Source organism: Mytilus californianus, unplaced genomic scaffold, assembly GCF_021869535.1.
Source record: "Mytilus californianus isolate M0D057914Y unplaced genomic scaffold, xbMytCali1.0.p SCAF_9, whole genome shotgun sequence".
NCBI lineage: Eukaryota > Metazoa > Mollusca > Bivalvia > Mytilida > Mytilidae > Mytilus > Mytilus californianus.
The window spans coordinates 12199931-12213229 of NW_026262745.1; the positions used below are offsets into that span (position 1 = coordinate 12199931).

The following is a 13299-nucleotide window of genomic DNA, read 5'->3' on the forward strand; positions in this document are numbered from 1 at the left end:
TATTTTTTTTCTAATCTAAAACTAAGATAAATTAACAGACAAATGTACTGTCTGAATGACAGCGAATTATCCTATTTGATGTAGATATCATTTTATTTGCAAATTTCGAAAGAGCAGGAAATAATGATAGAATTTTTTTTATTATCCATGTTTAAGATCATAACACAAATTAAAAAAAATACCTCAGTCTGCAGTGTAGAATAAGTATAAAATGAGCCTACAAATTAATAATTACTAATCAGCAAATCATAACTTTCTTTTTTCAGCCCTAGTATTTTACCTCGACTGATATAAGCGCTGATATGTCGCCTTTGGCTGTCTTGGGTTGATACAAGGCCGATATGGCATGATGATGAAATGTGATATACTAGGCTGTAAGGTGTGTTCAAGTGGTAAATTTGTACAAATGAAAGTGTATACAGACCTTTTGTTTAAGTTTTCAGTAATTTGACACACCTCTCATTTCAACAGACGATAGAACATTATCTCTTATAAATGATCAGCTTGATTTTACTCACAAAGTATTTTTCAACTTAACATTAAGCACTGTTTTCTTTTGGCATAAGGTTACTAGATTATTTTTTGTCGCACACATCAGATTTTAGATCTTCAAATCATAATTATAGTATCATTATAAAGCTTTGAATCAGTGTATTGTCAAATAGGCAAATATAACTATAGTGATAAACTAAAGCATAGACACGGTTCTTGTTTAATCTCGATATGTTAAAAGGTTCGCAAAGTGATAGCTTCCACAAAGTTTCTACAACAATTTTTTTTATAATAATGAAAACAACTTACTCCATAATAAGAAAGATCCAGTTCAGCACGATTAAAACAATCCTTCCAAATTTCCGGAAGAAAGCTTTTGCCTGCAATTGAAAATTATTCATGAATGAAGCCTATGTATATAACTTTTTACCATGGTAAGCAATGCCTTTAGTGTAAAACTTTCATGTAACAAATGTATCACATGAGGACTCTAAATGTGACGAATACAACAATGCAGGAATTGCTATACCCCCTCCGGAGCTCCTGAATTACTAGTAGGTTTTAGTTTGGTTCTCGTTTGTTAAGTTGTAAAAGCATGTGTAGTGTTATTTACATTTGTCTTTACTCAATTGTGAATTTTCTGTTTTTAACCTCTTGGTATCATCTTACTTTTTTTAATATTGTACATGGTTTAACATACAAGAAGAGAATAACATTATTTCAATGCTGGAACCGCAAAAGACATACTACAGCCATGTAATTTGCAAAAATAAACTATAACTGTTAAATTCATTAATAAATATCATTAAAATAAGATACAAGTCTGGAATAATGTTATCGGTATTTTCTTTTTAGAATTATTAACAATCAGTCTAAATTGGTGATATGTTATGCCTGAACATATGATATTGACATTAGGCTATAATAACTTGGTTAAGATCTTATTTTTACTTCTAGCTGTCTCTCTGTTGAAATTGTGTCATTGTCTTGTTGTCGTATTGGTATTTACGCCATGCCTTCTATGAGGGTCTGGGTTGGGTCCTTCATTTTCTGTATTCTTTTAATTTTGTAGGCCATTTTTCTCTACTCTTATACTTTTTGCCCATTATTCTCTATTCTTTATATTTTACATGTAGCACCTCATTATTCTCTATTCTTAGTTTTTTTGGTCCATTTTCTCTATTCTTTATATTTTTTGCCCAATATTCTCTTTGCTGTAAACCCCCATCCATTCCCTCTTCTATTGTAAACATTCATGCATTTACGAACATTATATTTTTTTTTAATTAGATGAAACTGCATAAATCAAGGAAAATCCGAACACCCGATAAAATGCAAAACACCTAAATGAGTTCCAGGTGACAATTTCAAAAACAAATTATCAAATGCAGGGCATGATTTCTACACCAAGACATTTAGATCTTACGTAAATGATGTTATTGTCCTATTTATAATTTTAAAGTGCCAATCTGCCATAGAATCAGACAGTGGTGAAAACATGATAAACAAAAACCCGCTCAGATTTACATTAATTCAAGTTCATAATGTATAATGGTGTATGAATATAACATTCGTTTCCTTTCTCTGTTCTGGTAATTCAAGATATAATTTGGTTGAAATGCACTAGAAATTAACAATTAAGGGGAGATAACTCTGCGATTTGCTATCATTCTAACCAAAATTTATCTAAATATTTCTCGAATTACCAGACACGCAGAAACGAAAGACCTACCATTTATAACTCAGGATGAGGGTACCTTCAAAATAGGGTGGTTAGGTTGGTGGGTTTTTTTCGGCCATGATTTGATTTTTTTCTAAATTGCCTGATTCTTACAAAGACTGGCATTTTTAAAGATCTCACATTTTTAAATCAAAATTGTTATCATCAATTAATCATTATAGATCATTTTCATTGCATTGTAATTATAGTCTTTGTATATTCGAAAGCTTTTTTTGTGATTCAAATTCAAATTTCCTTGTTGAAAGGTTCAAAATTGAATATCCTTATAGTTATAAAATTGTTTTATTGTCAAGAATGATAAAGATTTTTTTCTGTCTAAACTAGACTGTTTTAACTATAATATGAATAAAAATTTGTATTTAAAGCTTAATGTAATTACAACCGCTTATTGATATATTGTTTAATATTGTAAAACACTTGTCACCATAATAAACGTTTTGGTTTTTATTTGGTATTGGTATTGGTATTGGTATTGGTATTGGTATAAAGCTTAATTATCAAATAAAGGTTAATTCAATGTAATTAACTGAAATCTGATGATCAATTGTTTATTTGTCGTCTGCGCTGCAAAGTTGTGGATTTTTTTAATTTAATTTTTTTTTAATATGCGAAAAAGAGGCAAATCGAGCACGGCCTAACCGAAAAGGAAAATAACACCGAAAAATATTACATTTTTCATGTGCATCGTACTATCTCTTCCTTTTGAGAAGCATTGTGACTTTGTATACGTTTGTACAACCTTCAAAACACTGACTTTAACTATATCTTCATTAACTAATGAATAGAACACTCCATTTAAAGTGCCTTTTGAATGGAAACAGGTAATCCTTTTATATTATTTTTTGGCATACAGTTTAGTCTCTACTAAATTTATGAATATGCCAGAATTAGAATTTATATGACAAATTGAATAAGTAATTAAAGATTCAATAACATCTATATCAATATCTAAATTCTTTTTCAACGCAAAGTTTATCGGAGTGAAACTTTAAAATGACTAATAAAATATCTGTTTTGTTATATGGAGATTAAACTACATATGTTTGGGGGAAATATAGATTACTCTTGCCAGAGACATATATACATGTCTCTGTTCTTGATAGTTTTTATTATCAAACTTCATTTTGTATCACAAATAATAAGCAGACGTAGCATGCATATATATGTATTTTCAAGGTGAGCGATCGAGATCGATAGTGGAATAATCAGAGGTTTATAACATAAAAATAAAATCCTATTCAAAGACATATAAAGTACTAACCTCTCCTGGTTTGGTGAATCTGGACGGCATGTTGCTGGTACCAGCTTGCTCAAACAAATGCATTGTTTTCAATAATTGTGTTTTCTTGGGTCTTATCTGTTTCATGTTCTCAAATTTTTGTTCTATAAAGCTTACATTTTGACGAAGTTGAGCAATGCGCTTAAATCTGTCAACTGGTAACTCTAATTTTCGTGAAATTTTTTCTCTCATCTTTTTTATTGCCATCTGTTTAGATAATATAGCCATGGCCAAATCGTCTATATTGTGCACTCTTGATGCCCTGTATTCAAAGACAGACCATGCCGCCATATTCCAAAGACCTGACGATGAACCATGTTGTTTCTTTTTCATATATTCTACGAACTGTTTTTCGTCTTTTTCTGTTAATCCATTCAACGTATCCTCCACTTCGTACTGAGATATATTAAGCTGTTTGTAAATATTTTTCCAATGCGCACCGGGGTCTATGCGTTGATGCACTGCTGGAGACGTGTGATTTCGAATTCCAACAACTTCTCTGAATTTTTTTCGTAAATTAGCCTCATCATACACTGTTTTCAAGTCATAGCAATCTAAAAAGTTTGGCACTGTGGATGCACGCCGAGCAATTTCTTTTCTTAGATGGTCTATTTTCGGCGGAATCTTATTTGAATCAGAACTCATAGCTGACGATATGCGATTGTCCAGATAATGGGAACTTTTATGATGTCTTGATAGTATGCGTTTATGTTTCGTAGACGGTGACACAACACGAACATTCTGTTTGATTCTTGATCTTTTTTCAAAAGTCTCTTCGTTACCCTCCTTGAATACTTCCATTGTTTGACCTTGTTAGTAATATATGTTTTAAATTGATAAATCTTTACTACGTCCCTGAAAACGAAAGAGGTTAACATCAATATAACAAAGGCCAAGAAAAAAATGACAAGATAACATCTTAGTTGGATTATATAGAAAGAAATTATTTAAATCAATCTAACGGTAAAATGGCAACTTTTATAATTTCAATTTGAAAGAAAGAATTTCAAAACTAGACGCATTTATAAAAATATAATTATGTTACAAACAAGATATCATTGTAGATAATATCTAAATTGACAAGTTCAATGCCAAAGTGGCAAATTAAAAGCATATTTGTTAGATTTCGACTATGATTTCCAAAAGAAAAAGTCTTTGGTTTTCGCTTTAATCTTTTAAAATTTTGTCACATCCCCGGGGCCTTTAATAGTTTGCTTTAGGGTATGGGTTTTTGCTCATTGCTGAAGGCACTTTATACACCTGTAAATTTTCACATGTTTGATAGTTGATAGTTGTCTCATTGGCAGTCATACCATATCTCCATATTTCCATAAGAAAAGCGTTACGTGCATTTCGACATCGCTTGCCGACAAGAACATTACCTTCAGATAAGAAAACACCAAATGTATCTGCGGTGACAATGAAAAAGATAAACAGTATAAAAAGTGATGGATTGTAATCGCAAATACCCATTTTCCCAGATTCAAGCGCATGTTTGCTCCTATTGAAAAATATAGTTATGTCTTTATACAATATTCTTACAATGTAGGAATATATCAGATTTATTTGTACGAGCTTTAGAAACAGAGAGAAAAGCGAGACTTGCTGAGCTTTTCTCCTGTTTTGTAGCGTGTAAAAATAAATTTCATATATTTATACACTATACGAAAATTGTCTTTATCAGGCAATTTAACATTGAACCTTAATCGTATAGATTTATTACATTCCAACCGTTGAATTTGTTTTGAATGAAATCGACACAACTTAAAAGAGGACCGCGATGAGGACCGCAAACTGAGCGATGACGTTAACATTAATTTGAACAAAACCGTTCGTTCGCAACAGAAGCAGGATACAAGACGACTATAAACAGAAAATCTGTATTTGTAGAGTATGTGACCTGTATTTGTAGAGTATGTGACCTGTATTTGTAGAGTATGTGACCTGTATTTGTAGAGTATGTGACCTGTATTTGTAGAGACCTGTATTTGTAGAGTATGTGACCTGTATTTGTAGAGTATGTGACCTGTATTTGTAGAGTATGTGACCTGTATTTGTAGAGTATGTGACCTGTATTTGTAGAGTATGTGACCTGTATTTGTAGAGTATGTGACCTGTATTTGTAGAGTATGTGACCTGTATTTGTAGAGTATGTGACCTGTATTTGTAGAGTATGTGACCTGTATTTGTATAGTAGGTGACCTGTATTTGTAGAGTATGTGACCTGTATTTGTAGAGTATGTGACCTGTATTTGTAGAGTATGTGACCTGTATTTGTAGAGTATGTGACCTGTATTTGTATAGTAGGTGACCTGTATTTGTAGAGTATGTGACCTGTATTTGTATAGTAGAAAGGTCAATTGCAGGCTAAAAAACAATGTATGCCGTCATGAGTAACGAACCTTGACAATGCAAATATGTCAACATCTATTTGTTCCTCCTTACATAAATTCCTCTACAAACTTATGAACAGTGCTGTAATATCTGTACCTATTAAAACAAATATTCTATACCCTTTATTCCGTCAGGAATAAATACTGTAATATTTCTTCCAAGAATAATATTCCACAATATGTCTTCCATTTGGATCTAATATCATAAAGGAACATATATTTCATGTTAAATAAACACTCACGATGACTAAAAACATGCACATGAGAAACATAGCGGTAACAGTGCACAATTACAGGTCGGGGTTAAGAAAAGTCTTATAAATTAATAAAAACCTTTTATGCAACGTTGTATTCAACAAACAGACATTAATGTTTCTTACATCGTGCACATAGAATGCACATGATTTGTTGAATTGTATATATATTGTCTTATTTCCATTAAGGGAGGTACAGAAGCATGTAATAGGTACTTATAATACAGCTGGTGCTTATTATTGTATTTATGTTTTCATATTAAAAATAAACATTTTTTGAAATTTACTATTTATTTAGACCGGGAGTTATAAATCAAATTTTTTAAGAACCGAAATCGTATCCTATTATACGACGCAACATATTATTTACCTTCAAATTTTTACATTAATTTCTTTTCACTTTTTCAACGCGATAATCATACGTCTTGAAGATTTAAACTACATTTTGATGAAAGGTAACAGACGAAGATTATATAAAGTGGTACATTTAGATCTAACCGTTGATAATTGTTTAAAGATTTTTTTTGTCATTTAGCAGGGTCATTAAACATGCAGAGTAATGTGACCTGATAAACATGTAGTTTTTGTTGTAGATTTTTTTTTCTCTGTGTAGACTAGAATTTTTTTTATCGGATAGACATTTTCTCGTTTAAATTGATTTTCACTTCGAAACTCAAAATCCCCCTCCTAAAAAAAGATAATTAAATCTTTTTAACCTGTTTTCTTGTAAATGACGACTATGTTATATAATTTAAAAGAGGTAGGTTTTGAGTTCAGATGTGAATAAAAGGAGATGTGGGGTAAAAGTCAATTAGACAGCAATCCAAAAACACAAAATATATTTACATTATTTTATGAAATGACCACAATGAGAAAACGCTCTGGCATTTCTTATAAACTAAGATACGTATACACCATAGTCTGGGGTATATTGGATCTTACTACTCAGGAATGACAAGTTCATAGTAGGAAAGCTGAAATCGTCGCTTTTTTTATGGGTTCTAGTTGTATGTGACCATTGGCATCAATTTGGAAAAGCTCTAGTTATATTAAGGCAGACATTGTTGTCGCCATGGTATCTTTAATTTCTATTTCACAGAAATATATGAGATATAAGTGCTCACTTATTGAGTAAAAGAACATCATCAATATATTTGAAAGTGAAATAAAAAGATTTGGCTTGAGATTTTACTTGTTGACTGTCTAATTGATGGGATATCAAACCACATAACTCCGCATTAATGATATCAACACAAAACGTTCCACGGTATATTGCACATGTGGAAACTGTTGAATGATTGATTTATTGGTGCTTGCTTAACGCTCAGTGGCAATTATTCCATGCATATTTAGGACGAGAACAATTTACCAATTACTAGTAATATGATAGGAAGGCTATGAAAGGTATACTATTGGGGATGAAAAAAGGGGGGACAATTTGGACTTCTATTGGAAACAAAATGGTAGGTTTAGAATGGATAGGGGGAGATGCCTTACCTTGCCACCAACGGATCCCTATGAGAGTTGTTGCAATGGTTCTTTAACGTGCAGAGAGCGTGGTAAGCTCCCTTTACGATGCTTTGTGTTTAACATACCCATACCAACCGGACGTGGCTGCGTATTTATACATCCCGCATAGCCAAATGGACGTTCAACTATTAATGCCGGACGGGAGAAGTCTAGGGCTATATGTCCATACCCATATCAACCCTTGGGGTCTTAGACGCTGCAGACAAAGCCCATTCAGCGTCTGGGTAATTGTACAATAAATATTCGAAGTATCGTTTAGCAGGAAGTAACTGCCAGGCAAACCTGAAAATCGCTTACATGTTACAACTTAATATAATATTATAAAGTTCCATTCCAAATATTAAATCATTCGTCCATATAGAAGCTATGTAATATAAACGAAAAATCCCATATGGGTACTAAAAAAGTCAAATATCGTCAAAAAGGTAGAAATTGACTGCCCGGCAGACTCATAACTTAGTTTTTGACTCAAGGTATTCTTTAATACAGAAGCTGAGTAATTGTAAACGAAAAGTAAAATACTGAATGGGTATAATAACACATTTCAAAGTATCGTCAAATATACAGGAAGTAGACCTGGGCAAAATACCTTGCACGTTGCAACTCAACATTTAAAAGTTTAAGAACCAAATTCACTTCTAGAATACAGAAGCTAAGTGAATGTATTTTAAGAAAGTCACAGACAGACGAATAAAAGGACAGGGAACCGAACAAACAGAATCACTGCCATTCTGATTAAAATATAGATCCTGTGTATAGATATAAGAAGATGTGGTATGAGTGCTAATGAGACAACTCTCCATCCAAGTCAAAATTTATAAAAGTAAACCATTATAGGTCAAAGTACGGTCTTCAACATGGAGCCTTAGCTCACACCGAACAGCAAGCTATAAAGGGTCCCAAAAATTACTAGTGTAAAACCATTCAAACGGGAAAACCAACGGTCTAATCTATATAAAAAACGAGAAACGAGAAACACTTATGAACCACATCAACAAACGACAACTACTGAACATTAGATTCCTGACTTAGGACAGGTACAAACAAATGCAGCGGTTTTAAACGTTTTAATGGTACCAAACCTTCACCCTTTTTTTTGAAACAATAGTGTAACATCACAACATAGAAAGACACACTATAAAATATCAACTGAAATAGCTTAACTCAATCAAAGGACATATTAACACCAGTGAACACCTGTGCCCACGCTTTGCTTAAAAGGTTTTGACTACACTCCGTCTTACTTTCTTTTCTGGTAATTATTACATCTGAAAATGAAATTCCTGCCTACAATTTTTGAAGGTGTGCATCAAAATCATAGGACCCCGAAAGGTCTTCGAAACAGAAAGTAGAGCAGGTGCGTTGTCAGATCCTTGTAAGCTATACGTGGACTTATGGTTTGCACTTAAATCTAATTGGGTCACTGCAGTGTCTTCGAAACAGAAAGAAGAGCAGGTGCGTTGTCAGATCCTTGTAAGCTATACGTGGACACATGGTCTGTACTTAAATCTAATTGGGTCACTGCAGTGTCTTCGAAACAGAAAGTAGAGCAGGTCCGTTGTCAGATCCTTGTTATACGTGGACACATGGTCTGTACTTAAATCTCATTGGGTCACTACAGCTATTGTCCGCTCAATTATTTGCGGTATAAAAATTCCTATGTTTAAAGAACTTCTACTCTGGTGTATTAGTTAAGGAAATATGTGTGGTTTCTTCCCAACCTAATACAAGAAACTCAGTTTGCCATTCTTATAGGTACGGGAATGTCTAATCAAGGGAACATATGGCGGATCTTGTGCTGTGAATAGTGACTAGATGTACTCTAACGGTCTACCAGCGGTGACAATCAGATCCGGATTCTTGATTTCAAAAGAAATTCAAGTTGTTGTCTAAAATGAAGTAATTTAAGATTAAAAATAAACATCACAGGAAATTTTGTAATTAGCTAGGCTCATTTCAATTGTATGCACATTGTATATGTATTATTGGTACTTCATAAGATGTGTGTTTTTATGCTGATTTTGATTTCAGGATTTACGTCACCAACGTGAATTTCTTTAACCTACGAAAATTTTATGTCAGCAACTTCTTTTAAAAAGTAAATTCATATTGGGCATGGATGAGAATGTGATGAATAGGTATGATGAGGCCATTGTTTTGGCCTTATTCACTATAATGTGGAAATCATTAAGTACTATAAATATATTTTTGCCAGATGTTCAGCAGACATCGGTCTCATATTTTAGTATTGTTATTTTCGAATTTGACTTAGATTTTGTTTAGGGCTTCAAACATATTGCATTTAATGCAAAACAACAATAACTTTTAAATAAGCCTCATTTTGAGCTTTTGTCATTCGTCACATTAGTATTTAGATATCAACCAAGGTTACCTAATAAGAAATGTTGTTACTGTAATTGTAATAAGTATGGAACATAACAGAACATTATGTATTATTTAAAGTATAAACAATGCAGGTTACGTTTTTGTAAACACCCATTATACGTTTCAATATTAAATTCAGAAGATTAATGTATAATTATTATATAATAATTGGGACTTTTTATCATAATCAAGACGTCTAATCTTTTTATTACCAAATATCACCTATTATAATACATCAATGAAAGGTTTTAATTCCTTTGTCAATTGAAATATACATGAATATATCGCTATATTTGAGAAACCTGGATGTGATGTTGTCTAGATTCTATAAAATGTAGAAAACGACAAATGCTTTTTTTTCATATTATAACCCGAAGACATGTGCGTTAAGCTTTACAAACTAGTTTATTTAGATTATTGTTTTTTGTCCCAAACGTAAAAGATAAAGTGTTGGGGGAAAATCATTGTTAAATTCATGCATTATGATACCTTGTCAATACTCGGGCTGATGTTAGAGCTTGGCATCTAGTTTTGTATCGTTTTATTATAAAAACTTGTCAATAAGTTGACGACATCTAATGAATAACAATCTTAAGTCTCGTGCGTACTATATTTCAGTAATATATATATATGGGAAGTAATAAGTAAGTATTATAAGACAATGTCAGGAGATTAGATTTTGATTCATATTGTAAAGTTGTGATTTTTTTAACCGGTATTTTTTTCCGTGATACGGGAAACAATATTAATGCTACAAAGGAAGAAATTAGAAAGAAATCTGGCGAGTTAACACTAGACGAGCGATCTGATCCGTCTGTTACAATTTCCATTTGATAAAAAAAAGTACCTCTTATACATCGTATCACCAAAGATTAGATTTGCATCCCTAACACAACTTATTTTGAAGAAAAGTTTGGTAACTATTTACCGATTATTGAAGACTTTGTTAGTAACCACTGAATTCATATACATCTGATACAGTTTTGGCTGCTCTGTTTAGGCATTTTTAAATTTCATTCTTCTAGTTATGGATATTTGTTTTACCAAATATTTGGTCTCAAGAACACTGATCATCTCCACAAAATTAAATATCAGGTGTATTCTTGTATCTATGTCATATTGTAGCATTAGTAGGATTATTTGACCACACTGTATAAAAATAAGGAGATGTGGTATGATTGCCAATGAGACAACTATCCACCAAAGTTCAACCAACTGAAGTGGATAATCAGGATTAAAGCAATTATAGGCAACCGGACGGCCTTCAAAAATGAGAAAAAAACCATACCGTATAGTCGATTATAAAAGGTCCATCATGAAAAATATGAAACTATTCAATTGAGAAAAACTAACGGCCTAATTTATAACAAAACAATATACAAAAAGCAAATATGACAGACATGACCAACGACAACCACTGAACTACAGGCTCCTGACTTGGGACAGGCACTTAAAGAATGTGGCGGAGTTAAACATGTTTGTGAGCGCTCAACCCTCCCCTAACCTGGGACAGTGGTGTTTTCTTTGCTAAAATTAGAAATTCTGCTATGCGTTATTTTCGCCAATTTTGTTTATTTGTAATTATAATTCAAGTTTGAAATTATCTGAAGAAAGAAGGGAATTATACTTAAAAATATCATGTGCCAACCACTTGATAACAATATATCGTATGAACAAAAGGAGTTGTAAGGTATACGTAAATGAAACAGCAACTCAACAACAAGACTAATCTAAAAGATCGAATCTATTCTGAACAGACCTTTTATCGCGCCCGACCGATTAGTGAAATTTTGGTGCAGTAAAATTTGTATTGTTAATGTTATTACCACCACTGGATCGATACCTCTGCTGGCGGACTGTTAGTCCCCGAAGGTATCAACAGCCCAGTAGCAGGTACTTCGGTACTGGCATGAAACTACGGATATTGCATGATTAAAATTTGCTGAAAATCCATTAAAATTTATGAATACATTTTCCTCTTCCAAAGCTATGTTTCCTTGTCCGGATTTGGCTATACGTAAGGTCCTTTTGATCGATCAGCTCTTCAACGTTTGTATAAGTTCTGGTTTTTCAAATATTTGGCCACAATCATCCCCAAAGATATTACTTGTCGATATGCGCAAGTTGTGAAATAAAATTGATACCTTTAATGTTATTGTCAGCTCAATTTTCAGGTCTGAGGCGACAGCTGTTTTCCAGTCATTCCGTCGGTTGATATAGTGCAGCGTTTGGTTTTGGCAGATCGTATGGAGTTCCCCTTTTTTGAATTCACCTTGGCGTTCGTTATTTTTGTTAGTACATTTTTTCTCCTAACTTTTATATTGATGAAAGTTATTCCAGGAATACATGCCGTGTACACTGACTTGTACATGTACTTGTAATATCCCGTAGTGCTTTTAATTTAAGTCTTATCCGTATTGTGTATATTTCAAACCAATTGACTTGAACACACAAAATCTAAGTAAGATTTAGTAAGTATGGAACAAAATAGAAAAACAATTTTTGTATGTTGAAATATCTGTAAATCTTCAATAAATATAAAAGTTAAGTAGATTTGCAGTCAATAAAATGATAGGGGAAAATATTCGTAACGTACACAAATCTGTAGTGTATATATTTTTTCATAAAATGCCAAGTTCGTGCTCTTTTTTCTTCCATTTAATATACTTTCTCATTTGGTGCAATCCAAATTAACACAATTTCGTATTCCACAAATATTTTCAATGTAAACTGTCTGAGAATAATAGCTTGCTGTAAAACATCACGTTCTCTAAATTTGTCACCATTCCTTATATTAATCTTTTCTACTTACCTCAGTATAAACACTACATCACAGAAACAGCAAATCAATATCCTTTAACACGTGTGTCTTATAATAAAAATCCAAAGAGAATACTAGAGAAAACATATGTCATCGTGCTATCATAACAGTACAAAAAATGTCTTAACTATTATTGTACACGGAGAAAATTCACAAAAGAAAGATATTCTATAAGAAGTTTAATCAATGAGTCTATAAATTCTATACATAAGGGTATTAACGTTTATTTTCAACATTGACAACGAAATACCGTTGATTTTTTTTATAACAATACAATAGAATTTAAGTCATATAAACATAATGAATGAAACCAATGGTGGAGTTTTATTAACGTAATTAAGAAATCGAGGTTTACAGAAGATTATCTCGGATTTAAAGACCATAAAAGAGGGATTTAAATAGGC

The 13299-nt window shown here is 32.4% G+C and overlaps 1 protein-coding gene across 3 annotated transcripts in view; it reads right to left on the minus strand.

Annotated features, from left to right (window-relative positions):
* LOC127715511 (cyclic nucleotide-binding domain-containing protein 2-like) overlaps window positions 1–13048 on the minus strand; it is a 32279-nt gene extending 19231 nt beyond the window's left edge. Inside the window, exons 1-3 of one of the 3 annotated variants that reach the window (XM_052221570.1) lie at window positions 12887–13048; window positions 3495–4367; window positions 802–872 (exon numbers count right to left, since the gene is read on the minus strand). In XM_052221570.1, the coding sequence (XP_052077530.1) occupies window positions 802–872; window positions 3495–4313 (890 nt within the window). In that variant the 5' untranslated portion in view covers window positions 4314–4367; window positions 12887–13048. The remainder of the gene's footprint in view (window positions 1–801; window positions 873–3494; window positions 4368–12886) is intronic. The other 2 variants (XM_052221568.1, XM_052221569.1) reach the window with 2 other exon arrangements.
* Window positions 13049–13299: the final 251 nt, after the last annotated feature.